General features: G+C 37.2%; 1 protein-coding gene across 1 annotated transcript; it reads right to left on the reverse strand.

The window, feature by feature from the left end:
- Positions 1 to 962: 962 nt before the first annotated feature.
- LOC135087148 (transcriptional repressor scratch 2-like) lies at positions 963 to 19,800 on the reverse strand. The gene is made up of 2 exons (XM_063981987.1): positions 19,707 to 19,800; positions 963 to 2,065 (listed from the first exon to the last, which is right to left on the reverse strand). The coding sequence occupies exons 1-2, from the start codon at positions 19,798 to 19,800 to the stop codon at positions 963 to 965; spliced, it is 1,197 nt and encodes a 398-aa protein (XP_063838057.1).
- Positions 19,801 to 26,878: the final 7,078 nt, after the last annotated feature.

Genomic DNA, 26,878 nt, shown 5'->3' on the forward strand with positions numbered 1-26,878 from the left:
GCACGCGTCGCCGCAAAGGAACTCTACACTACCGACGGGTCGGCGACCAACTGCGACTAGTACCTTATTATGCACCTAACTATCATTACACTTACTTCGACGTCGGCTAAGACCGTCTCTGTTACTAGAATCAAAGGCCTCGATGGTTACGTTTTGTATTATGTACACGCAATCGTCTTAAATTTATTTACAATCTTACATCCTTATTTAATTCTGAATACAGCAGTTTGTTACAGAGGGAAGATGAACTAGGGGGGGTTAGGGGTATTGCGTCGCAGTTAGTCACCGATTTGTCTTAGCTACGTCACATAAGTAATACAAAATATATCGTTATCACCCATCGCTACCGCTAAGGCACTGTCGCGGGGCGGCGGCGGCGCGCTCGCTCGAGCCGCGCTCGCGTGCGTGCTCGCGCACGCTGCGTGCGTTCGCGGCCGTTCGCGCGCGGCACGGCGGGTGCGCGGCTGTGCGGAGCTTCGGACGGAAAGTTTTGGCAAGTTCCTCACCGAGAGGACGAACGGCGCTCCGCCTCCGTCCACCGACGAGCTCGGCGCTCGGCTCTCGCATCTCGACGCTAAACTTACTCCGTAATTACTCTCTAACCTACTTTGCGGTTGTAAAAATCACCTACAAAAGATATTAGTTTCATTCATATTTCGTTACTTCTATATATTAGGGTATATTTTATCGATGAATTATGTACATTAATGCTAAACGTATCGGGACGTCTGTCACCACGGCCTATAACCGCGGCACTACGGGGTCGTACATGATTCGTTGTTTGCGAAACGTTGCTCGATTGCGCGGCGGCGCGACCTGCGCGCCCTGGGGTCGCCGGTCGCGCGCGCCGCTTTCAATTTGTATATTTATAATTATGCTAACAAGCTAAATTCATAATAATACTTTAAGTTTACGTGTAAAACCATTCTGCGTGGTTACGGTCCCTAGTTGCGGTCGGGGGCCTACCCGGAGGCGGAGGCGGGCGGGCTGGGCGGCTCGTCGTCGTCGCGCACGCAGGCCGACTCCTGGTGCTTGTTCAGGTAGCTCTTTAGCGCGAATGTCTTGTGGCAGCGCCCGCACTCGAAGTTCTTGTCCGACGAATGCGTCTGCATGTGAGCGCGCAAGTTGGATCGGTCCGCGAACGCTTTCCCGCAGTGGGCGCAGCCGTAAGGCTTCTCACCTGTGTGCGATCGCAGATGGCCCTGCAGCAGCCAGGGCCGCGAGAACAGCTTGCCGCACACGCCGCACACGTGCGACAGCTGATGCGTGAGCACGTGCATGGCCAGCGCCGGCATGGACACGTACGCCTTGCCGCACTCGCCGCAGCGCTTCGCCGACCCCGAGTCGAGGCTGCGATGCGTCTGCTTGTGCCGCGACAGATTGGAGGAGGTCGCATATCGTTTGCCGCATTCGCTGCAGGTGTACTTGGACTTGACTTCGGGTTGTTGGGCGCACTCGATCGGTGAGTTGGCGAAGTTGCGCCGTTTGGAGCGGCCGTCCGAGACGAAGAACGCGTCATAGGTGTAGGCGACGGTCTCACACTGCTTATCCTGCTCGGGCTCGGGCTCAGGCTCGATAGGTGGCGGTGGCGGCGGCGGCGGTGGTGGCGGCGGTGGTGGCGGTGGCGGTGGCGGTGGTGGCGGCGGTGGCGGCGGGGGTAGCGCTGGCTCAACGCGTGGATTGCTGAGGTAGACCGCGTGCTGGCTGAGGTCTAGGATCGCGTGCGCCGCCTTGAGGTCTTCTTCGGGGCGGTTGAGATGCGCGGCGCGGTCGCCCAGGCAGTAGGGGCGGTAGATGTCCTTTTTCTTGGGTGGTAGAGAGAGGAGCGCGCCCGTGCTCGTGTAGATGAGTGATTTGCCGCTCGCCGGTGGCGGAGGAGGGGAGGAGACAGGCGAAGACTGGAGCTGCACGTGCAGGAAAGGCTGTTCGGCCGAGTCAGAGGCGGAGAGGTGCAGAAGGGCGTAGGACAGAGGCTGGGCGGCGGTGGCGGGCGCGGCGGGGGCCGGGCTCACCTCGCGCGGCAGCTGGGCGGTGAACTGCGTGGAAGGCTGCTCCTCGGTGTAACCTGCCGGCAAACAGAGACGACATTGTACGGGTATGCACTCAAAATACAACTTAGAAATAGGTTGAGATCTCAAATGACCGTTAAATGAATAATTAAGACTTAAATTGACTTCGATAATTCTGTAACCTGTAGGATGCATAAATAAATCACTTCAGGAAAATGTACCACATCCTACACGAGTGCTAGCCGCGGAGCAATACACATTCAGAAGTTCGAATTTGCATGCAAACAAAACAAAAAATCGCCACAGCTCTGAACAAGAAATACTGTGTGCAAAATAAAAAGCGTTCGAAATAACAAGTTTACGCAGCGCTAACCGGATACCCCGAACTTAGAACAAAAATTCAGCATTGCACGAAAATCTGAAAACACAGTTCTGCCAAGTTGACGTAACAATATTTGAAGTAGCTTGAAGCGCAATGCAATTGCAAAGTTAGCATCCAAATAAAACGTTTGATAGCGCCTTGGAGGCACTAAAGCAAAGCTGCGGTTTTAAATAAGTGGGTCTGAATTCTTTGAATTTAATGTCTGATTTTTTCGAGATTTTATTAAATTCCTTTGAATGTTGTAACTGATAGAGATTGTTTTAGGTTTTGTATTATTATCAAATTTTATTATCTATATTTTTAGCTCTTGCAATAAAATTGGTTCCACCTATTTAGGGATAAAAATTAATAATGTCACTGAAAGTAATTTTGACTGTTTATACTCGTAATATTATTTTCTTAATTATTTGCTAAATTCATTATTTTTCAGAACAGCCCGACCTCACTCATAAATTCCTACACATTTAAAAAGTGTTTTTACAAAACACAGTCAAATGGAAAAATAACAATCAACAATCAAGAACATACTTCTACTAATAACAGGCAGTAATCCGCAAACTGTTCTCAACTGTTCATAAGTAGGTACAGACAGCCGTCATCACATCAAGCGAAACACTGCGGGTTCTTATGTACTTGTAATAGAGTCGATTTTGCAACAAAACTGTAAAGCCTGATGTGCTTTCTGTGCATTTGGGAACATTAAACGCGTGCTTCTGGCGAAGCGTCCCTTATAATGAGATTCTCTTCACGTACAGATTCAAGTAACGAAGTTTAGATTTGAATTCGCAACTTCAAACCCCAGTCTCGGAGGACAGTTGACAGCGAAAATATGTATCAGTTTTCCTCCTTTGAGAGGAATGAATAAATAAACGAGTAAAATGAATGTATTCATTTCAACCAACTGAGAGTTTGTATTTATAATTTTTATGTTATTCTCGGTACGCTGAGTAAAAATAACTTATGACGAGAATTATCTTGAACAGTTGATATCATATGGATATAAATTTAAAATGGTTATTTAATTTTTTTTTAACTTGTATGATTTTTTTGGTACCAAATGTTTTTTCTTTCTTTCTTTAAACTGTAAAAGACACTGAATTCTTGAGGCACCCGTAGAAAATTAAATGCTATTAGTGTACTTATTAGCGTTGTACTTAGTGGGCAAAAGTAAATGGCACAAAATATCATTTACTATATTATGTAGGTGCTATCAGCACTTTATTAGCGCCTTATAATTGCTTCATTATCTTTCTAATACCCTTGTATAGATTGCTGCGCGTTACCACAGGCGTTACCATAGCAACAGTGCGTGTTGTAACGCAGCACCGCGCCACGCAAATCTGCCGTCAAGGGTGGCTACCGGCTAGGGTGGTGGAGTGGTTCGACTTCGCTCGGTGTTCTTCGGAGCAATTATTCTAAGGTACGGCTGTGGCTTGGTGTTAGCGGAGCTCGGTGCTAGTAAGGCTGAGTTGCACCATCTAACTTTCACGCTAACTATAACGATAACCGGTGCGATTTGTATGGAGTTTAACAGATTTTAGACATTTGTTAAAGTAAAAGAAAGATGGTGCAATCCAGCCTAAGGGTACAATCATAGAGATTAGAGATATAGAGAGATGCCAACTAATCCGCTGAGTTCGAAACTCAGTGTCGCATTAGAAATTGTCATAAACAAAGTAATCAAAATATGTGCTCATTATCAACTGCGGTAGTAGGTACTCAACGTTCGAATAATCTTTAGTACTACGCAAGCAATTTAAACTGTTTACATTGTGACGTCTGCAGCAATGTTTTCTGTGATCGCCCCGGGTGCCAACCCATGCTACGCCGCCACTGCGCCTACGCACTTTTAAAATGATTGAAGAATAAAATAAACAAATCACGAAAACATAATTAATTATATAATAAAAATCTAGACTAATTAAAAATAATGTCGTGGGTTCGAGTTCCGTCTTAGGCAGTTAAATTTTTTCAAGTTGTTTATTTAAAATTTTGCATTAATATTTTCTTACAACTTGCCTTAAATTTCAAATAACGATAATAACAAATGAATAAGGGCCGATCGTAAACTTAAGTAGTTCTATTTGACTAGGCGGCGTTCTAGCCCCACTCCCCGCTACGCTAAGAGCGCGACTCTACAATAATTTCTCCCTGCACTTTTGTCCGATTCGTGTTATATTTTAAATTACGCTCCCCTTTGCTACTACAAAGCCGTTGTAATAAGTAATAACTCAGAGGGGCGACCTGTAGCGCGCAACCTGTAGAGTCTTACGAAGACTACAGTACTTGGTCTTAGTACTTACTCGTAGTTCGACACGAAATGTATTTAACGACGATTGCTTGCTTGCAAGGACCACTTTCGTAGCACTGTTAGGAGTCAGACTCGTAGCACTCGTAGTTCGACCCGAAATACTCTTATTATGACAGTAGCCGTTGCTTGTAGGAACCTCATGAGTAGCACTGTTAGGATCCACATTGTTGGATTACCCCATATGCCAGTTTGTTTGTCACTAATCCTACTTAAGCCCGGTTTCTGTATTGAGATTTTTCGATGAAAATCCAAAAAACTCATCTTTTAGGGCTGATTTTTCAATCGTCGGATAACTTTTAACTGAAGAATAACTTTGGCATATTGTCAGTTCCTGTATGAGTAATATGTGAAAATGAAGTTTATTCTTCAGTTAAAAGATATCCAATGTTCGAAAAATCAGCCCTTAATCAAGTATGAACTTTTCATATGAAATTCATCCTTGGGTAACAGATCAGCATGCTCAGGCTGAAAATCTCAATTCTGAAATAATAATAAGGTTTTTTCGTAAGTGCAATGTAACTTTAGAAACACATATCAAAATTGGGAATCGACTGTGATACGATACGAGTAGGTATGCGTGTTCTCTTATGGACTTCGAGAACGAATAGATTTCAGTAAACGAAGCTTTGACCTTTGCGAGTCAGACAAGTACTCTCTGACACGAGCAATCGAAACCCACGTGCCTCAATATACACCGTGAATCATTAATGGCGTTTTTCCCACAGGTGCCGCCATTTGTAAACGAAGCATTTCAACTTTGTTGAAGCAGGCACGTAGATTACGCATTTATTGAAATACTTATATGAATAAAAATACTCGCATATGGGAGAATTGTTTGTTTTTAGTTCAGTAGCTTGGACGTTGAAAAACATTTGCTTAACATGAGTTTACGTTAAGTGTGCTAAAAAACTATCAAGATCTTAAGTTGTTGAAAGTAGCCGCTAGATCGGTCATACATTTAATGACATTTTTTACGCAGTCGCTAGAGAGAACACCTAACGCAAATTCATGGTAAGCACACAGGTCTATATTTAAGCTAATTTGTCAACAATTAGAGCAACAGCTAACGCCTACTAATGCAATTCAACTGAGCGAAATAAATCCACAATATCTTCAGACAATAGACAATAACAACTTAATTGCCTAATCTCTTCTTCATTATAGAGAAAATGGCGGTCCTTTTCTCGCTCGAGACAAAGCATATCACTTTCTATTCAGCCAAGAAATGCAGCCAGCATTTTCTTTTGCCCGAGAACCCGCTTTATTTTTAAATGGATAATCGTTTTAAGTGCTAGCATTGTTCTATTTAGAACCACTTTATTTATGTGATATCGGTTGTTAGGAAGTAGGTTATTTCTAAATTGGCGTCAAGTTTACACGTCATAATCTCTGTGTATACAGGTTGTAAATAGAACAAAATATTTATTATTCACTATCGGCCACCCGCGACTTCGTACGCGTGGACCCCGTTTTATCCCCTTAGGAGTTGAATTTTGCAAATCTCGCTGTAAAAACCACAACACTTCAACGAACATTAAAAAAAGAATTGGTAAAATTGGTCCAAGCGTTGTTGAGGTATGCGCTTACCAAAACATTTTGCGATTCGTTTTTATATAAAAGATTAAAACCCATCTACATTAACTTTTCACAGCTGTCAAAATACTTTTACTTACAAAATATCAAAACATTTTTTGTTTATTTATAAATCAACTTTCATTTGTTTATCAAACTACTTACCGTGACTTATTTTTGCCACTTCTGGATTGTATTTTTTATGATAGTAAAAAGTGCGGGAAGTGCAGGCCAAATCCTATAATTGCCTTTGGTAAATTAATTAGAAAGGGTCTTAACGGGGCTATTCCCACCTCTCGTTCCCACCACTGCAACTCCTGTGTAGCTAGGATCTACAGCTTGACCGCCACAAAAACCCAACCAATGAAGGTCAAGTTTGTCCAGGGGGAAAGTTAAACTGTAATTGGACCCGCAACGAAATTAATCAGAAGAACACAGGAGGAGTTCGAAATTAAGGTTCGACTTCCCTCCATTGCAAAGCGGATGACAGGTGACAAACAAAGGTTTAAAACCTTTAAGAAAAGATTAAATGCACCACGGACAATAAATATCAATTAAGGGGGCCTATCTTATGAGCAATTAGCAACTACCTGCCAATAATATTTTTCACAAAATCTTAAATTTTTTAGAAAGGGTCTTGCTGCAGTAGAGACATAAACTAGTGAACTTTACGATAACAGTTCAACTTGTTAAGTAATTGATTACGTTAAGAACTGCCTAGTTTTCCAGTTCACCCTGTATAAAATACTAGTAAGTACGTGCAAATGTAATCGGCAACACGCTACAGGTTACTCCAGTGCGCCGCGCCACACTTAATTGTATTATCTGCCTACAGGGTAAACAAAGCGTACCGTGTAAATTACTGTTGCCTTGCTAGTTGCGAACAGTCTATTAAAATGTTTAACCTATTTGAAATTTACGCACACAAAAATCGTTGTACACTTATGTATTTGATGACGTGTCACAGGTTTTTTGAGAGATTTCGAAGGGAAGCAAATTAATTATAAAACGTACCGCTCGGCTCTACCTTGTGCAAGCAGGTGAAATTAATCCTCGTATTTTGTTAGATTAAATTTATCAACTCAAATATTTCAAGAGTGTTTCAAGAATCAAGTATGACGGCTACGAAAATAGCCTTCTTATTTCACGAATGCTACATTCTTCGTAGACTCAGCTACGAAGCAATAATGCGGCAGGTATGCCGAAACATGCAGTCCGCTACGGAACTTATGCTACGAATTCCGTAGTAATGCGGACAGGACTTACATTGTACCTATGTTCTGCACCATGACTTGTTTGTAATTGATCTGCCAACGGTCGACATCTCATGTATGGCTGTATGCGACCGGAATCCGTAGTCCTCAATAGTCCCGTATTCAATCCGTCGCTAATACAAATTCCGGAAGCGGTGCTTATAGGGCTGCGATGTGGGTGACATTTATAGGCGAAGTCCGGCGAAGTCCCGCGTATGACGTTAGGTGCGAAATTGCCAATCGCAAAAATGTAACTCCTATTTCTATTTTCCTCGTTAGTTTTCTGCATGACAGGCCAGAAGTAGGTTTGATTTTTTGAATTGTTGAAGTTTAAACGCAAAATACGACAAAAGTATTATGTACTTACATAAATAAACTAATGAAACTGTAATTATTACTAATTTTATTGTTATTGGTATACACAAAAATGGGCATTGTATGCTTGTATTTTTGAATTATGAGTTAAGAAATTTCTTCTTTCACAAGTTAGAACATAATTGGAACTGACTCAGATACTGTATACCTATATTACCATGACATTTTGTTCTGCAAATAAACTTATTTGATTTGATTTGATTTTTAAAGTCAAAGTCAAAATTTCTTTATTTGCATAGACTACTTATATAGTGCTTCCAAATCGTCATTTGATTTGAAAGCAGGTGTAGAGGTCAGTCTTTTTAATCTGGCAATAATTATTTTCATATTTTCAATATATTTTCATAGGAGGCTTCTTTGTACTCAAGTGATATCACAATAGTTAAATAGGCAATACGATACAATGTTTATATTCGATATTGTATTAGAATATAACATCTAAACTATGGCAGTGTAAAAATTTTGCAGTCTTTTCATTCCATATCGCAAAAGGCGAACATTTCACCAATCAAATAACGGAACTTCCCGTCAGCGAATAAGCTCTCGTTATAAAATAGTTCCGGTTCGGAAAGCTTAAAAGCAGGTTCAATTCTGAATAGTTAAATTACAATTCGTTCGCACAAACGGCAGTTTCTCAGGCAGAATTGCTTCGAACCTCACATTAAGCTGGAATAATGATGTTGGATGAAAAGTTTATTTTAATATCGAATTTAGCTAATAATGCCGTCATTATAAATCGTAAGTTTATTCTTATTTAAGTTAATTCATACCTACTTCACGAGTAAGATTACGAGTAAGTACGAGTATTTCACGATTGCTCTCTGTTATGGTCTTAGGTACTTTATCCAAATCAAAAATAGGATAGTTATCTAAATATATGTAAAACTCAAAGGTGACTGACTGACTGACTGACTGTCATAGTGATCTATCAATGCACAGCCCAAACCACTGGACGGATCGGGCTGAAATTTGACATGCAGGTAGGTTATGAAGTAGGCATCCGCTAAGAAAGGATTTTACGAAAAGGGGGCTTCACTTCACCCCTAAGGGGGTAAAACGGGATCCACGTGTACGATGTCGCGGGCGGCCGCTAGTTGTCAATTAAAATCAGCCAAATAAGCAACAATTAACAGCTCTGTGATAATTCACTTCACTTAGCATTAGTTTCTACCTAACCAAAGGTTTAACCTCCATCACTCAGTAAATAAGACCATGTATTCTTAATAAGTAAATTCACGAATTTGTAAAAAAAATGAAGTTAAAAATGCGAAATATCTACTTCACGTTACATTCCGAGTACACATTCTAAAATGCTTTGAATCTGCAATCAGGTCGACAAATAGCTGCCAATATAATGAAACAACGGGCTTGTGCTGCCCGGAGCAACGGATTAATAATTCCTTCCATCCCTGGCTCTACTCGAGCTTAATTCACAAAGCCCACGCCACTCCATGCAAGTGTGCCCACGTGCATACACACGGCACACGTGGAATTAGCATCCGCTCATTTTTAGGGTTCCGGTACCAAGGGATAAAAACGATACCCTATTACTAAGACTACTGTGGTTCTACTGTCTCATGAACCACGATTTCTAGATACCTAGTTGAAATTTTCTCAGATTATGACAATTTCTCAAAACATAAAAATAACTACTTGATATTAAAGACAAAAACGCGAGTATTTTGCCGTTTTTTGCACGATATTAATAAGGGCAACAGGTAGACGCGTGATTTGTTCACAGAATATTTAGTTGTATGTCTTTAAAAATAAATAAGTAATTTTTTTAAGGGCCGGGGCTCCCGTATACAACAGCAAAAGCGTCGTACGAAACCCTTCGTGCGCGAGTCCGACTCGCACTTGGCTGGTTTTCGTCCATTCTGCAGATAAATGCCACACCATGGCAAGCATTGGTGCTCATTCCAGCGCCCACTTCCGAAATTACATTCTGATGCACACCGAATTTCGAAAGCAATATGAAAAGAAAGAGAGACTGAAGGATTCATTCCATTTCTATTTCCCTTCGCGAGCATAATTGCCTGTGTCACCCGATAGCGGAAGCGAAGCGAAATCACTTCATTCCGATGACAGATCGATTGGCATGCTTGGACTTCCTCCAGCAGTGTCATTAAGAGAGGCTGTTATGTCGATGCCCTATTTCTGTCGTGAGTGATTTGGATTTCAAAACCTATTTGTTATAGAAAGATTAAATCCTATACAAAGTCTAGACGATGTCAATATTTCAAACACATGCCTGTTGAGCTGAAATAAAATCTTTTGGGACGTACCCATAACATGGACTCAAAGCCAAATGGTCGTGATTTAGCTACCGTGTGATATTGCGACACTTGAAATTTATCTAGACGGAGGCAGGCAAAGTCAAAGGGTAAATACCGATCGTATTGCACTATCGAATGTCAGAATTCGCCTGCCTGTGCCCCAGCGGGCCGGGATAAGCTCCCGTGGGTGCATGCAAGTGCACTTACGAAAGGAATGGAGAGCAGAAAAACAGCCATGACTTTATTACCTGTGTGCTATTATTTACTGTACAATAGCATGTTTTTTTATGATTCTACAGATTTTTTCTAGCGACTGTACCTACATAAACACACAGAATTTTGTTACTACTTACTTATTATCATCGTACGAAACGAAGTGAAGTTTTGCTCGCCAACATCTTATCTAGCTAACTATAATATAATTTTTCATAATCTTCCTAACACGATAATGGTAGATCTCAGATCATAGAAGGGAATAGATGTGAAACGGGGGCGTGGCGCGTGTCTCCGCGATATGCCCAGAAACGAACATCGCCCGCGACGCCAGGTTAGTTGCGATTCAGTCGTACTGAGGAAATGTTCTCCGATATTGTTGGATAATGCGTCGTAACGTGCAATAACATAAGTGAAACGAAGAACTACAGGAACAATGAAGTCATTTACCACATGTAAGTATTGCAAATCCATTGGTATTTTGCTTATAAATAAAAAAACTAAACATTTTTACGAACGAATTCAGTGATGTGACATTTACTGCGATATCGAAATTAGTGGTGATAAAAATTCAAACACGTTGTACATTGACGATTTAGTTAGCAACCACTTTATGTCATGCGTAACTACTGCGCAATGTATTTTATTTCTTCCGATATCCACTGACGCGTGAAAATACACAGTACGGCCGCATGTGCCGGTCGTAACATAGTGCAGGGCTCGTGTTCTAATACGGTTTCCTATTATCGATAAATAGAAGTAAATTATTATTTTCTATTTTCTAATTTTGAATGAAAAAATCATGAGTTGCTTGCGATTTTTAAGTTTTTACAAAAACAATAACAATAGTAGAAGGGATTAGTAACTGTCAACTATGTAATTACTATAAGAGCTAGTTGAAAGCCTAATATAGGCATTATTTTTGATAAACATAGGCGGTACGAATTTCGCCATAATTAAAAAGTTAATGCGCGATAGTAGTTAATAATAATTACAGTGATCCTGTTATTATTATTAAAGTAAATAATAATATATTACCAATATTGTAAATACTGGTAAAAATCGCAAGTACCTACTTAACCCATGACTTTTCATACAAACTTTGTCAGTCTATAACTTCTATACTCCATCGATAACGACATTGAGCTTTGGTTGGGGTAAATTAATATAAGGTAACTTCATTTAGTCCCAATAATTGATTCTGAGTTTTTCGTCCATACAAAATGGAACTGACTCCTTTATGCAAAAATCGTTAAAGAACATAATAATAACGTATAATAATAAAAAGGTTTTCATACAAGCATTTTTTAAACCAATTTCGAGCCTTGCCCCCAGGATTTAAAGTATCGATATCTTATCGACTCCATTTTATCTTTCTTCTCTCTAATTGCTTTTTTCAAAGTGTGCGTCACGTCACGCGGCCATTGATTGGCCATAAGGCACGCCTTCTGGCCAATCACAGCACTTTTAAGCCGGTTGCACATGTTGTCGTAGACTCTCAGTCGCTTTGTTTTTACACAGTTGAATGTGTGTGTGGGAGCTGTGGTGGGGTAAATGTGGGGACACTGGTTCTCGTTGTAGTTACGCGCGACTTCATATCTATTCTCTTTCTATGATCTGAGTGGTAGATTATCATCCTCAAAGTTCAAACAGCTTAGGCGTCAAAATGTACGAGAGGTACATAATTTCGTAACTAAATTTAGAGGTATTATATCCTTCTTATATTATTTTAATCTGTGTCAAGGCCCTATTCTTCCGTCAAACAACTAAAAATGTCTCGTAATTAGGTCGGAACTTTGAAGTTTACAATAGAATTAACTGTTGATTCCCCCCCCGACTGTGCCATGGCCGCATGCGGCTCGGCTCCACAATTTTGGCTCGCTATATTCTGATAGAGATTTAGTTGTCACCAACTCGCTTTGGACCTATTATGAAACGTCCTCGTGGACAATGTCTCTCAGTATTTGATATTAACTCTAATGTTGACAATTAATAACCAGTTTCTTGATATTATTAGAGAATAAATCTAATTGCATATTATTTTGAAACACCCCTTAGATTTTACAAAATATCTTAGAGTACAATGGATAGGTAGATACAACACAATTTAAAGTAAACCACACAAGACAAGAAAATTTAAGAGAATACAAAATTTATATCAAGATATTCTACATTTACTCATTTTATTATATTTAATATTGATGTACATTTCAGTTTTCAATTAAACTTACAAACATTTAATTTAAAACTCCATCTAACTGTAATACACTGTAGCGCAGCAGCGTAGAAATTGGCTATTTCACTTTCTTTTACTAAACAAGCAACTCGCAATATAATGAACAAAGACAATTTATCGAGGTTATTTATACCCTTGTCTTGTATTAAAGCAGACAACATTGAATGTTACAGAAACATCTTAGTGTAATCCCGGCGTCGCGGGACTTATCCTCGTTAGAGAATAGGAGCGACTCTATACCGCATCCACGAAGGGGCCTGACAAGCTACTGGGACAAACGGCAGTCAAAACCTTGTAAAGGAAATTCAACGTAAAGCCTAACAAATTTAAGACCTATTTTCATTAATCAATGGCGCCAATCTAACGAGCTTAACTCAGCGCAATGCGGCGTGAAGGGTGCCAGATTGTCAAACATGAACATTAAATATAGAGCGTTACGGTTGACTTTTGTTTCTCAGTCGGGTATCATTTGAGCGTGTAGTGTTGGGGTCTAAGCCAGTACATAACTAAGAGGTCCCCAATCTATATTTTGTCACCTAACACTGTTTGTCAGTTCTTTTTCGTCAGCTATAAGATTACAACAGTCAGGTACTTTAATAAAATCATTGTAAGTAACTAGGAGTCACTACGGAAAAACTATGAACTCAAAAACGTAACATTAAACGTCTTTCGGTAACTAAAAAAACTTAAATACAATGTAAAACCACAGAATAATAATAAGTACTACGTACAGAAGTTTTACTTCGCGAAGGTGTTTAAAAAAATGTATGCTCAATATCATTAACAATATGGTGTAATTTAGCTTGTCTCAAGAGTCAAGCACCATTTTGTTGACAAACGTCAGTGATAGGCACTGCGCCGAAGCTATAGGGCTGACTTCGGTAAAATGATGTGACGTGAGGTGCCAAACTGTAGAAAATGGCGGAGGAAATACATGATTTAGCATGAATGAAGAATGTTCACTAATTTTGTTTTTTAGCTTTCTGTATTCTCTGTTAAAAATAAAAAATACACGTGAAAGAATTATTTCGATACGTCAATTAGTTTCCAAGATATTGAATTTTAAAAGTGCGGGCGGCGGCCGGCCCGCCATTTTATGCGCGTGACGTCATATTACAGTGACTGGCTCATATTTGTATGGGTGGAATCTTGCAAGCTGAATTAAGACCCACTTCCAGGCAACCGATTAAGCTGAAATTTCGCAAACACATGTGATTTGGATGACCATGCAATATTATGATGACATGGAGCTGATCTGATGATGGAGCTGGAAGGTGGCCATAGGAACTCTATAATAAAACGACTTAAATGCATCGAGTTTGGGCTCGTTCGTTTTGTATTGATGAGTATTTTATTTATATGTAGTAATCGGGGTCTAATGATGGAGCTGGAAGGTAATTCGCAATAAAACGACACAATCGCATCAAGTTTGGGTTTGGTTCAATTTTAATTTCTGTGATGGGTCTGGGTGTTAATATGTATAATAAGTTTGTATTTACAAAAAAAAAAATATTTAAGTATGTTTATATCCGTTTTCTAGTGAGCGGACGGTGTGAATGAACGTCACACGGGGTCACGTGACCGTCGGCGGGACTCAATATTTAAGCGAACTTTGAATGCCTATAAAATCATAACTACTGGGTATTTTTGAATGAAATAAAAACTAATGCATTTGTAAATGTAAAAGCTTAACTGTAACATAGGTTTCAAGTGATTTTGCATACCTAGTAACATTCTCAATTATCATGAATAATATTAACTACTTATTTACCTCTCAGTGTCTTGAGGCAACTTAAAAAAGTACATTCTGTGTTTTTATTATTATTTAGGCAGTTAAATACTGCACAGTATTTAGTACACCATTTTCTTTATTTTCTTCCATCATTCACAAGAATAGATACGCGTGCGTGAGTCAATGTTCGCTCGTATGTGAGGCCTTGTCGAATAGTATCCTGAAGGTGGGCCATCGTGCGTATTTTGTTTTCGTTGTAAACTCGCGGAGATGAACAGGCCTGGTAAAACAGGAATTTCAGTTTTCAAGTCTCAGAGATTTGATTAAAAGTTTAATGTACGAGTAGTTTCCCAGGAATGAATTACTACTTCTGTATAGTAAATTTTACTTAAATATTGTTTTAAAGTATTACATTTCTGTGAAGTATTCTTCTTACATTACTTCGTAATGTGTGTCGCCAATCACGCAGAATTCTTGGAACTGTAGGCCTAAGATGCGAGCCGCGATAAGCGGTCATCACGCCATTTTATCGAATTTCCCATACATTTTGCCGTCGATAAAAGTTATCACGGCGCGCATCTTAGGCCTAATGGTCTACTAAAGACGTAGAATAGGTATACAACAACGATAATAATAAAGTACTTTGAGACAGGCAGTTGACAGGCTGGATTCCCGAGTTAAATTCTCAAGTTAAAATTTTAGATTTTAGTTCATACTACGCTTCCAAGGAATATATGCACATATCGTGGCAGCTTTCAATAATGGGTGCAATATAAACACCTAGGTGTAAGTATTCGATGTTTCTTTCCATTTTTGATTATGTATGTCTTGTTAGCTGTCCAGTGTCCATATAAAATAAATAAATCAAGTCTTACATTTCAAAGAAAGAATAAAAGCTTCGTTCCATCGAACGATAAAATCTGATTGTTGGTGCTTTTCTAATAAAACTGTATTATTAATTCAATGTCCTTGGCCTTGCCCTTGCATTTGGATTCAATGTTAATTGTTGATCAATACTTAATCACGAAAACGTCAAGTGGATTGCAATCACTGTCAGGCTTCTGGTCAGTAATTGAAATCCATTATGGAGTAATAGTCTTACACATTTTTTATACATTCAAAGCCACGTAGAGCTATGCAGAGTTCGTTTGCTAACTCTGCACCTGATCTGGGGACACTTTGAAGTAACAAGTATTTAGTAAAATTTTCCATCGCAGCCGTAAGTACGAACTGAGTAGGTTTATGTTGTACTTGTAGCAGTCTGTATTTCACTAAACTAATAAAGTGATGAAAAATTCCAAGTAGTCTTCAAATGCTTGGAATTTGTTCGTCATTAATAACGGAATCCCGTTTTGGTTTCTCAATTACGTAACGCAATGGCGTTATAAAGAATATCCAATTTTAGAGATATTTTAAGAGAGAGTTGATTAACTGCAAACAATTATTACGTCAAGAAGTCGACCTTAGTTTTACCCAGGTCGCCTTATCTAGGACAATCCCCAAGCTATCAGAAATAATGCCCCCAGCGGCTAAGAAAGAAAAGTGAAGAAAACTTCGAACGGCTTATCTCTCAGAGTAAATTGAAGTGGACGATGTAATTAAACCTAAGTCCCTTAAGGTTAAGGGGTCGCTAATAAATAACTATCTAAATATACAATTGAAGTAAGTATATGGCTACTAAACTTATAGCTTGTTCAAGAATATGAGAGTGCATACGTAATTAACATATATTTCTAAAATATAAGTCGGTTTGTTTGTATCGATTTTATCCGGATTTACATTGGTACTTCAATAGCTGTATAGGCGTGGTCTACTTTAACTGTTGGTCACAGAATTAGAAGGTCAAGCCAGAAAATAAAATCCTGTAAACAAAAGTTGTGATGAGTTGAGCTAATTTTAAATACATAATATTTTCTAATAGAATTCGGGTCACAAAAAACTAAAACTATTTTTTCTCAAGTTTCACATAGGTGGCCACTAGTTTCAAGCCATGGGCAGCGGTTAGGAAGTAATCGTATAGGATCGAACTCAGTGGACTGCATCAGGGCGATATGGCATGGCCATCGGAAATCCGTATATGATGGTTAAAATTATATTATCTTATCGTCAATCACGGATAAAGTTATAGAAAATAAGTTACACTGAAATCTAATGGAGAAATAGGAAATCTTCTACTCTACACACCGAGTTACACTACTTATTTATGAAAGAAATGGAAAATATCGTCTTCTTATGTTTATGTATATTAGAAAGAAGAACATAAGCTTCGATGGGGAGAAAACGAAATGCTAAATAAATTCAAATTTCTTTTCAAATTCAAATGAAAATTATAGAAAGAACGCTTTACTAACAACTTCAGCCTACTAGAACAAATTGAATTTACTGAAGCGTATTGGAAAATGGTACAACGTAAGAAGAAAGATAGAAGAAGCAGTAAATAAATCGTACCTACTAATATGCTCGTCAAAACTTTCATTTTTCATAGAACTTATACATGCATTCTTTTGCTCGGTAAAAGAAATTACAAGTAGGTAGGTACTAAGTACCTAGTTAGGGTGGGTTGCACCATCTTACTTTAACTTTGACAAACGTCAAAAATTTGTCATACTCCATACAAAAAACATCGGTTATCGTCTTAGTTACCGTCAAAGTTAGGTGGTGCAACTCAGCCTTTTAGTGTCATAATTCACTTTGAACTTGAAGCCTTCAAACTTAAATGGCGAACGTCAATTATTATCTTGTCAGTAGGTTTACCAATTGTGCATAGATTGTCCTTATTTAACGTAAATGCGCCTATTACCGCCAGTTTAAGCTGACTTCGGATAAACGTTAGAAAATTAGATATAAGACGTGGTGATAGAAAAGACACTTTAATTTATTTATAACAATGATGAAGTAATCTTTGAATTCAAGTAGTAACAATGAGTATACAATCACACAATAATTAATAAATAGCAATTTGATCTGAAAAAGCAGTTGTTTCTATTACCGACCTATAGACGAGGTGTGTTTCTATTAACGTTTTTTCTGTTTCTATTACCGACCGCTAAGAATATTGCTCTTCAATTGGGTATATTCCAAGAGGCACGGGTTCGATTCCCGCTCAGAGGCTCGGGAACCACTTGATTTTTCAAGTTCAATTTGTTTTGCTTTTAGTTTTAGTTAAATTGGTTTTTTTTTTTCAAGTTATTATTGTTTTATTATTAAAAGAGAAAAGGCACGATTCTCGAAAATAAATAAATAATCAAGCAGAAATAGTATAATAATAAATTCCTCTATTATACTTGATTACGCGGTACCCGGTGTTCTAGTGAGTAGTGGGGGTCATTATTTAAACTGTATTTGAGTTTTAACAAAATTTAATTTTCATTTAATATTTTATTTTTAATTTGACTATAATTATTAAATAGTTTTTGGTTGATTTTAATTGTGTGTAATTGTGTATTTTAATTTAAACTATGAACAATTGGACACTGTCTGTATAATTATTTTAAATTATTTTTTTATTATTCAAAAGATCTTAAAAAGTTACATAGTAGTTGTGATAACGCATGATTGGTTTGGTGTCATGTCATAAATGTTAGTTATATACAAAATACAGGCTTAAAGTCTTCGCAAGTGGCGTTATAGTTATGAGGCGGTAATAGAATCCAGTATGAATATTACATTATTCTATTAGCGACCGTAAAAAAAATCAGTAACCAGCTAAAATAACTACTTTAATGAAGACGTGATCAGTGAAGTATCATTTTTATTAGGTTTTATTTTATATCAAATAGGTACTAATTAGAACCTAACAGGTTTTTATAAAATCTATTGCCATACATTATTAGAGATATTCTATAATGTTCATTGCAGTTTTATGCCAAACCTATGACAATTAACGTATGGCGTTAATTGATTTAATTATGTGAAATATTCTTATGAATCGATCAAGATAATAAAATGGAGGTTAAATGCGTAATTAAAGATATAAATACTAAAATAAAAAACGTTATCAAAATTCTAACAACGCCATGGGTCGTTATTAGGAACCAAATTATTAAAAGTGTTTCTATTACCGCCCTTATTTAAAATTGTATTTAAGCCACAAAAATACAGCGAGAGGGCTATATTGAGGGTTTATTAAGGAAATTAAAGTACGAATTAATATTGTTATGCAAAAACATGTTGGTATACTCATTTTAAATGTGTTAAAATCGCTAATTAATAACAAGGTGCACCTTAAGTAGCTGGGAGCGCGTCAGTATGAAAAGTGCGTCCGTTGCGGGCGCGTCCCATTTAATGTCAAATAACTCCGTTTACTGGTTATTTACGAACACAAACTTTAATCGTTTTGATAGTCAATAAACATATCTAGATATTTTTTAGGTAACGTGTTTTCTGGAACCTGTTATTATGTCTTTTATGAAAGAAAGAAAAATAGGGCGGTAATAGAATACAAATATTGGGGGGTCGTTAATAGGCGCACTTACGTTATCATTATTTTCTTTATAATAGTTTATAATGCCCGTAGATATAATTTGTATCTAATAGAGTTTAGTGTGAATTTTTGACCTAATCAGTAACAATAAAATGCAATAACACAATGTGTGTGTGACTTACACTTGAGAGAGGATGCAACACAATAAATCACACTTGAGAGCGGATGCATTTCAATATTTGTATGAAGTGGAGAAATTTTGTGCAGAGAAATAGAAAAGCTCAGATGAAACGGCACCTCCGTACTACTCGTTCCGTTTTACGGAACAAATATAAAGCTTTTATTTTGTTTTGTGTTGAAATCAAGCAAGCTCAGAATTGAGGTTAATCTTTTGCAGCGCTAGTCTATTTCGCAATCAATTGCGGGATCGACGTGTAAATTCAATTTATTTTGAAATGGTACTGCTGTATATAGTGTTGATTTAGTAATCGCTTTTGTTTTGATTGATCCAATTATTATGGTAGCGAATGTTTAATTTATTGGCTGAACTTTTAAACTTTACGAGAAATTAGAAGCTATTTCTGAGGATTATAATACTTTTTGTTCTGTGATAGCGTGAAAAGAAAGGAGACAATAAGTGTTCAGATTTTTTTGCACGATATAAATTACCTTACTTTGTAAAAAATAACTGTGATAGAAAAACGTGCAAAAAAAAGATCTCAGTTGGAATATCTTCGATATGGTTAATAGACAAACATAAAAGTAAAAACAAAGTGCTTTTACTTTATCCATCCACTAGAAAACACAATTTGCAGTTAAGCCCTCTTAGTTAAAAAATCCTCTATTTCAACCAGATTGCCTTTAAAAAATGATTCCAATGTGCTGGGGCCGTCGAAAATCGAATAAACAACTTGTTGGCCTTACTCGGCTGTCCGAATAAATCGAATAGCTCGACTCGATTGCTCTCCAACATTCGATTAATTAAAAAGGGAGCGATCGCTGCCGAACTGTTAGGCATTTTGTCTCGCTCCCGGCTTCGGTCTAATGTTTTCAATTACAAATCGTTGTGAATTGTATTGAAAGGTGATAAATCTTTCTACTTTCACATTTGCTGCTTTTAAAAGATGAATTTAGGCATTAGAAGCTATCAATCACTCCATTAGTAAGAATAAGATTGATTTGATTAAATGAATTTGAAACCATTATAATATTTAATTTAAGTATCAAAAGAATCTTAGATTAGATTTGAGATGAAAAATAACCTTGTAACCTTCAAACACGTGTTCCAGACATCAATCAGACTTCATAAGCTAATAGTCTGCACGCGGTTTCGTCTGTCTGCGGTCTGTCGCAGTAGACTAATAATTGTGGCGCAAATAAAATAGCGACTGTTAATAACTTTGGAACGACGCAAATCTACCTATGTTAGTACTTTGTTTACAAACTGAACAGGGCTGGGTTGCACTAATTTACTTTATTTTTGACGAATGTCAAATTCCATACAAAAACACCGGTTCTGGTTGGGTTAGTAAGGTAAGCGCAGGTAATACCGACAGGGGCCCAGTACTCGACACTTTTTAGATTTAAGCTTATTAAAAATTTCTACTAACATCAAACTAAACGATTTTTATGGCAAAATTTTAATGGTATTTTCTTACACATTTTAAATGGCAACACTTATTAAAAAACTGCAATGGCGTCCGAAAATAAATTGGTGAAACAGTAGTGCTCAGCAAATACTCATTTTCCGTTAATTCAGTGCCTGAATTTCAAGTCTGCCTCGCCAGTTTATATTCCATGTCTTGAAGGATCTATCAATTAATAGGTAAGTGTGATTATTTTGTGATATTGCGAAGAAAATTTTTAAGCGACTTAGCCTATAAAACTTATATTTTTTTCGTCAGTTTAATTTAATTTCCGTGTGACATTTATTGGTTCCTTGAAGTGCATGCTTGACCCAGTACTCGTCAAAATTGGTACTATTTTGACGGTTACTGGTACACGCTTGATGAGCTGCACCTAAGTATGTCATTGGGCCATTTTTTAAATTATTAATGAACTTATGTCTTAAAAAAAAAATATTAATCTACATACAATAAATAATCATTTCGTAACAGTATCATATTATCATACCGATGATCAAACTTTACAGTCTTGTTTTTAAATTGAGTTCTCCCTGGTGTCGATTTTAGAGACTGTCGAGTATTGGGTCATGCACAAATGGTGCACCAATATAAACAATGTGGACCTTATGTATTAGTTGTAATAAGTGATACTTTGCGACAACATTGTTTAATCTTGTTTGCTGTTGCTGTGCACCGAAATGTCGTTATATACGAAGAACAATATTATGATGTACTGTAAAGTTTTGTTTACTGTAATTTTTATTTTAAACAACTATCTGGCAAAATTACATTTTTACAGATTCGCATGACTGATTTTTTATCTTTTGACTTGCTTCTTCTTTTGTTTAATGACAATCGAACCTTTTTGATACTGACACTAACATAATAATATGCCAATAATTTTATTAAAGTAATGACTAGGTGTTGCCACTACTTATGGCCATAATTTTAGAATGTCAATCAATATGATTATGACAATATGACAGTAAACCAACGGTAGTTGATTTTCATACTATAATTATTACGGTAAACGGGTGGTACACGGTACCTAAGGTAGTATGGGGTTTATTTGTGTCATTGTCAAGTGGAAATTGATATAACTCGAATAATAGAACATACCTAGGTGTTTTAGTTCTATTGTTTTGTTTTATGTTTATGTTGATATTTAATTGATCTTAATTTATCTTGCACTAGCTGTGCCCGCGACTTCGTACGTATGTGTAAAAATAGTTTCAATGTTTTTTCTCGTTTTCGCAACATTTTTCATTGACGCTCTGCTCCTATTCGTCGAAGCGTAGTGATTTAAAGCTTATAGCCGAAGATATAGAAGAAGCTTCTCGAGATCCACGCAGAATTTTTAGCTGCGACGAAAGTGCATTTTTTTTATCCACCAACATCTGAAAGAGTTTTAGCCAAACGTGGATCCAAAAATGTGTACAGTGTCATCCCAAGTGGAGACAAGGAGTGTGTCACAGTTCTCATAACAGCAAACGGAGCGGGTCAACTGGCACCACCGATGGTGCTTTTTAGGCTAAAAAATATACCCTCAAAAATATCAAAACAAACACCGAAAGATTTAGGTCACACAGCAAAATACAATTATTTATACAGTGTCAGTCACGTTAAAGTGTATATATGAAATTATGTGAAACTAGACCTATTTTTATCGGCAAAAAAGAGGTCAAATTTTTTTTTTTTTTTTTTTTAATTTTTTATAGAATTTTTTTTCTTCCAATTACTTATTGAAAAGAAAACGTAATAACTTTTAAACTAAGAAGTATATCCTGATAAAATAAAAACAGTAATAATGCTAACTAGGGATTGCAAATATTCGATAGATTTCTATTTCGAATATTCGAATATTTTTTCAGTGATATTCGAATATTATTCGAATATTCGAATACTTTAAAAAAAAAAAAAAAGTACTTAAATTATCAATGTTTTATTGCTGGTTTTATTGCTTTAGGAACTATATTTTAACTATTTAACAATATAGTTTTTAAAACAGTTATAAAATTCTCACCATCATCATAATTTCAGCCATATAACGTCCACTGCTGAACATAGGCCTCTCCCAATGACTTCCACAATGACTGCTTGGCAGCGGCCTGTATCCAGCGCCTTCCCGCTACCTATATGAGGTATTCGGTCCACCTTTGTGGGTGGACGTCTCACGCTGCGCTTTTTGGTACGTGGCCTCCACTCCAGAACCTTGCTGCCCCATCGGCCATCATTTCAGCGTACTATGTGATCTGCCCATTGCCATTTCAGCTTGCTAATCCGTCGGGCTATGTCAGCGACTTTAGTTCGTTTACGGATCTCCTCATTTCTGATTCTGTCTCGTAAAGAAACCCTGAGCATAGCCCTCCCCATAGCACGCTGTGCAATTAATACTTATGGTTGTCGCACGTTAATTCTCAATTTCGGACTAAGACGTGATTTTAAGTGGAATTTCGTTATTGCAGATGTAGATATGGCAATCGTGGGATCTGATTTCTTAGCTTATTATAACCTTTTACCTGATTGTCGACATAAACTTCTAAGAGACGGTAGTACAGGGCTAACATCGCCAGCAAGCGTCTCGTCTCATCATCAGCAAAGTGTCAAAGCTATTTTTCAAAACGACTCTCCTTTCGCGGATCTCTTACGGGAATTTCCAGACCTCACTCGTCCTCCAGGTCTCCCAACACAGGTAAAACACAACACGGTACACCATATTTTGACAACCGAAGGTCCTCCGGTCAGCTGTCGTCCCCGTCGTCTAGCTCCTCAGAAACTTTTAGTTGCAAAGAAAGAATTTGAAGAAATGGTTAAGTGTGGAATTGCACGCCCTTCTAATAGTCCATGGGCCTCACCATTGCATTTGGCACCCAAAAAGGACTCATCATGGCGCCCGTGTGGGGATTATCGCGCCCTAAATGCTCGCACCATTCCTGACTCTTATCCCGTAAAGCACATAGGGGATTTCAGCCATAATTTGGCTGGATCAACTATTTTTAGTACAGTGGATTTAGCAAAGGCATATCATCAAATTCCTGTCCACCCAGACGACGTGTGCAAAACAGCCATTGCAACTCCATTTGGCCTGTACGAGTTCCCTTTCATGAGTTTTGGACTTAGGAACGCGGCACAAACCTTCCAAAGGTTCGTAGATGAGGTTGTGCGTGGTTTGAACTTTTGTTTTGCCTATGTTGATGACATTCTAATCTTTTCAAAGAGCATGTCGGAGCACAAAGAACATCTCAGAATACTTTTTCAGAGGCTTCATGATTATGGGATGGTGATTAATCCAACAAAATGTGTTTTGGGAAAGAAGCAAGTTACTTTCTTGGGCTACACAATAAATGCAGAGGGTACTCTTCCCCCAGAGAACCGTATCAAAGACCTCGTTGATTTTCCACCTCCAAAGACGGTGCAAGGCTTGCGACGGTTTCTAGGGATGATTAATTTTTATCGAAGATTTTTACCTAACGCAGCCCAGCATCAAGCACCCCTTATTGATGCGCTGACAGCTATTGGTGGAAAAGGTGCGAAGCCATTTATATGGTCATCGGAATTGTTACAACATTTTGAAGCGTGTAAAAAAAGTTTGTCTTCTGTCGCTCTTTTAGCCCATCCCCATCAAGAGGCATCATTAGGCCTTTTTACAGATGCTTCAAGCTCCCACGTTGGTGCCTGTCTTCAACAAAAGGTCAATAGAGAATGGCAACCTTTAGCCTTCTTCAGCAAAAAACTGACTCCCAAACAGGCTGCATTACCAGCTTACTATGATGTCTTTGGTATAGTGTCGCGTTAACCTAGCACTTGCATCTGTTGCTGAGTTATTAACAGGTTTGGAGGTATGTAGCTGTCCATAAATCTTTTCGATCTCACCCAGAACCTCGGCTTTTGTTGACATTACCGTCCGCCGTCTTCAGCATCGTTAGCTGACTTTGCTTAATAAAGTTGTCTCTTTCAGGTAATTTGGAACCTTGGTTTCGCAAGACAACTTATTGTTCACCAATGAAGTCGGAAGCATCAATGACTAGTTCTTTTAGTTGGTGATATGTATTTGATGCCTCCAACCACATTTGCAAACACTAAGTGGTCTTCGTTCTATCTTTTCTGTTAATTTTTGTAATATTCGAATATTCGAATACGTGTTAATTTACTATTCGAATATTAAATTTGGAATCTAAATTCGAATATTCGAATATTCGAATATTCGATTGCAACCTCTATAAATAACAGACGATACTAAAAAAAATCATAAAGTACCTTGGAAATGCCAACAAATAATAAAAAAATATACTTTTTGAAAAAAATCTGCTTTTAAATTCGTGTTTTTTTGGTTATTTGATAAATTTCTCCAAAAAATGCCCCTATAACAGGTAGTTTTTGTTACTTTGTATTATTCTCTATCGTATTACCTTTTTAAAACCAAAAATTGCATGTCTCTATTCCTATCACAACATTTGCTATGATCGTTTGAACAAAGGCCTGCCACAACATTATTCTCCGCTACAGGCAGGGACAATTTTAATTTTAACTAAAATGCTTATTTTACTTCGAAATCTTTTGTTTTTATTTGAAATCTAACTTGTCTTTATCAAAATTACAAATCTAGAGCCATTTTCAGTTTCGTTGTTAACGAAGCGTTGAATGGCGCGCACGGAGAGGCTTAGTTCAAACGATCATTGCAAACGTTGTGATAGGGATAGAGACATTCGATTTTTGGTTTTACAAAGGTAATACGATAGAGAATAATACAAACTAATAAAAACCACTTGTTATAGGGGCATTTTTTGGAGAAATTTATCAAATAACCAAAAAAACACGAATTTTAAAGCAGATTTTTTTCAAAAAGTATCATTTTTTATTATTTGTTGGCATTTTCTGAGTATTTTATATATTTTTTTAGTATCGCCTGTTATTTAGCATTATTACTGTTTTTATTTTATCAGAATATACCTCTTAGTTTAAAAGTTATTACGATTTCTTTACAATAAGTAACTGGAAGAAAAAAAATTCTATAAAAATAAATCTCAAAAAATTTTTGACCTCTTTTTTGTCGATAAAAATAGGTCTAGTTTTATCTATTTTCATATGTACACTTTAACGTGACTCACACAGTATTAAAATATTTTGAATTGTTTATGTTGTTATATCCTAAAAAATCTTTCTTATGTTACTTATCTACAAATTAGTAGATTTGAGTTATTTTACTGGTCGTCCCAAAGATATTAATTGAGAATGTTACTAGGTATGCAAAATCACTTGAAACCTATGTTACAGTTAAGCTTTTACATTTACAAATACATTAGTTTTTATTTCATTCAAAAATACCCAGTAGTTATGATTTTATAGGCATTCAAAGTTCGCTTAAATATTGAGTCCCGCCGACGGTCACGTGACCCCGTGTGACGTACATTCACAGCGTCCGCTCACTAGAAAACGGATATAAACATACTTAAATATTTTTTTTTTGTAAATACAAACTTATTATACATATTAACACCCAGACCCATCACAGAAATTAAAATTGAACCAAACCCAAACTTGATGCGATTGTGTCGTTTTATTGCGAATTACCTTCCAGCTCCATCATTAGACCCCGATTACTATATAGAATTAAAATACTCATCAATACAAAACGAACGAGCCCAAACTCGATGCATTTAAGTCGTTTTATTATAGAGTTCCTATGGCCACCTTCCAGCTCCATCATCAGATCAGCTCCATGTCATCATAATATTGCATGGTCATCCAAATCACATGTGTTTGCGAAATTTTAGCTTAATCGGTTGCCTGGAAGTGGGTCTTAATTCAGTTTGCAAGATTCCACCCATACAAATATGAGCCAGTCGTTGTAATATGACGTCACGCGCATAGAATGGCGGGCCGGCCGCCGCCCGCACTTTTAAAATTCAATATCTTGGAAACTAATTGACGTATCGAAATAATTCTTTCACGTGTATTTTTTATTTTTAACAGAGAATACAGAAAGCTAAAAAACAAAATTAGTGAACATTCTTCATTAGGTATTATGTACATTTTGTATAAGATTTTGATTATTTTTATGAAGAGAAGGATATTGTTTTATATAATTGAAAATGAAAAATGAAATGAAAATGAAAATTTAATAAAAGTAATTTCATTTTTCATTTTCATGAAAATGAAAATGTAATAAAAGTATTTTCATTTTCATTTTTATTTAATTAAAAAAATATTTTGGTTTGTCTACATTAATGTAACTCAAGAAAGTTTTGTTTAGCTTTAAACATAAATATGTTCTTTTTCTATGTATATTGTTGATCGACCTATTACAATAGGGGCTTAAAAGAATACAAAGAATATTGCTGCATTTTGCATTTATATGAATAATTTTAAAGACTGATTATGACTGAGTACAAATTAATAAAGTACTAAGTAAATTACTGCTAAAAATTAAGTCTAATATTTGGTTTATTTCAAATAAGTACCAATGTTATT

The sequence above is a fragment of the Ostrinia nubilalis genome, chromosome Z, assembly GCF_963855985.1.
Source record: "Ostrinia nubilalis chromosome Z, ilOstNubi1.1, whole genome shotgun sequence".
NCBI classification, from domain to species: Eukaryota; Metazoa; Arthropoda; class Insecta; order Lepidoptera; family Crambidae; genus Ostrinia; species Ostrinia nubilalis.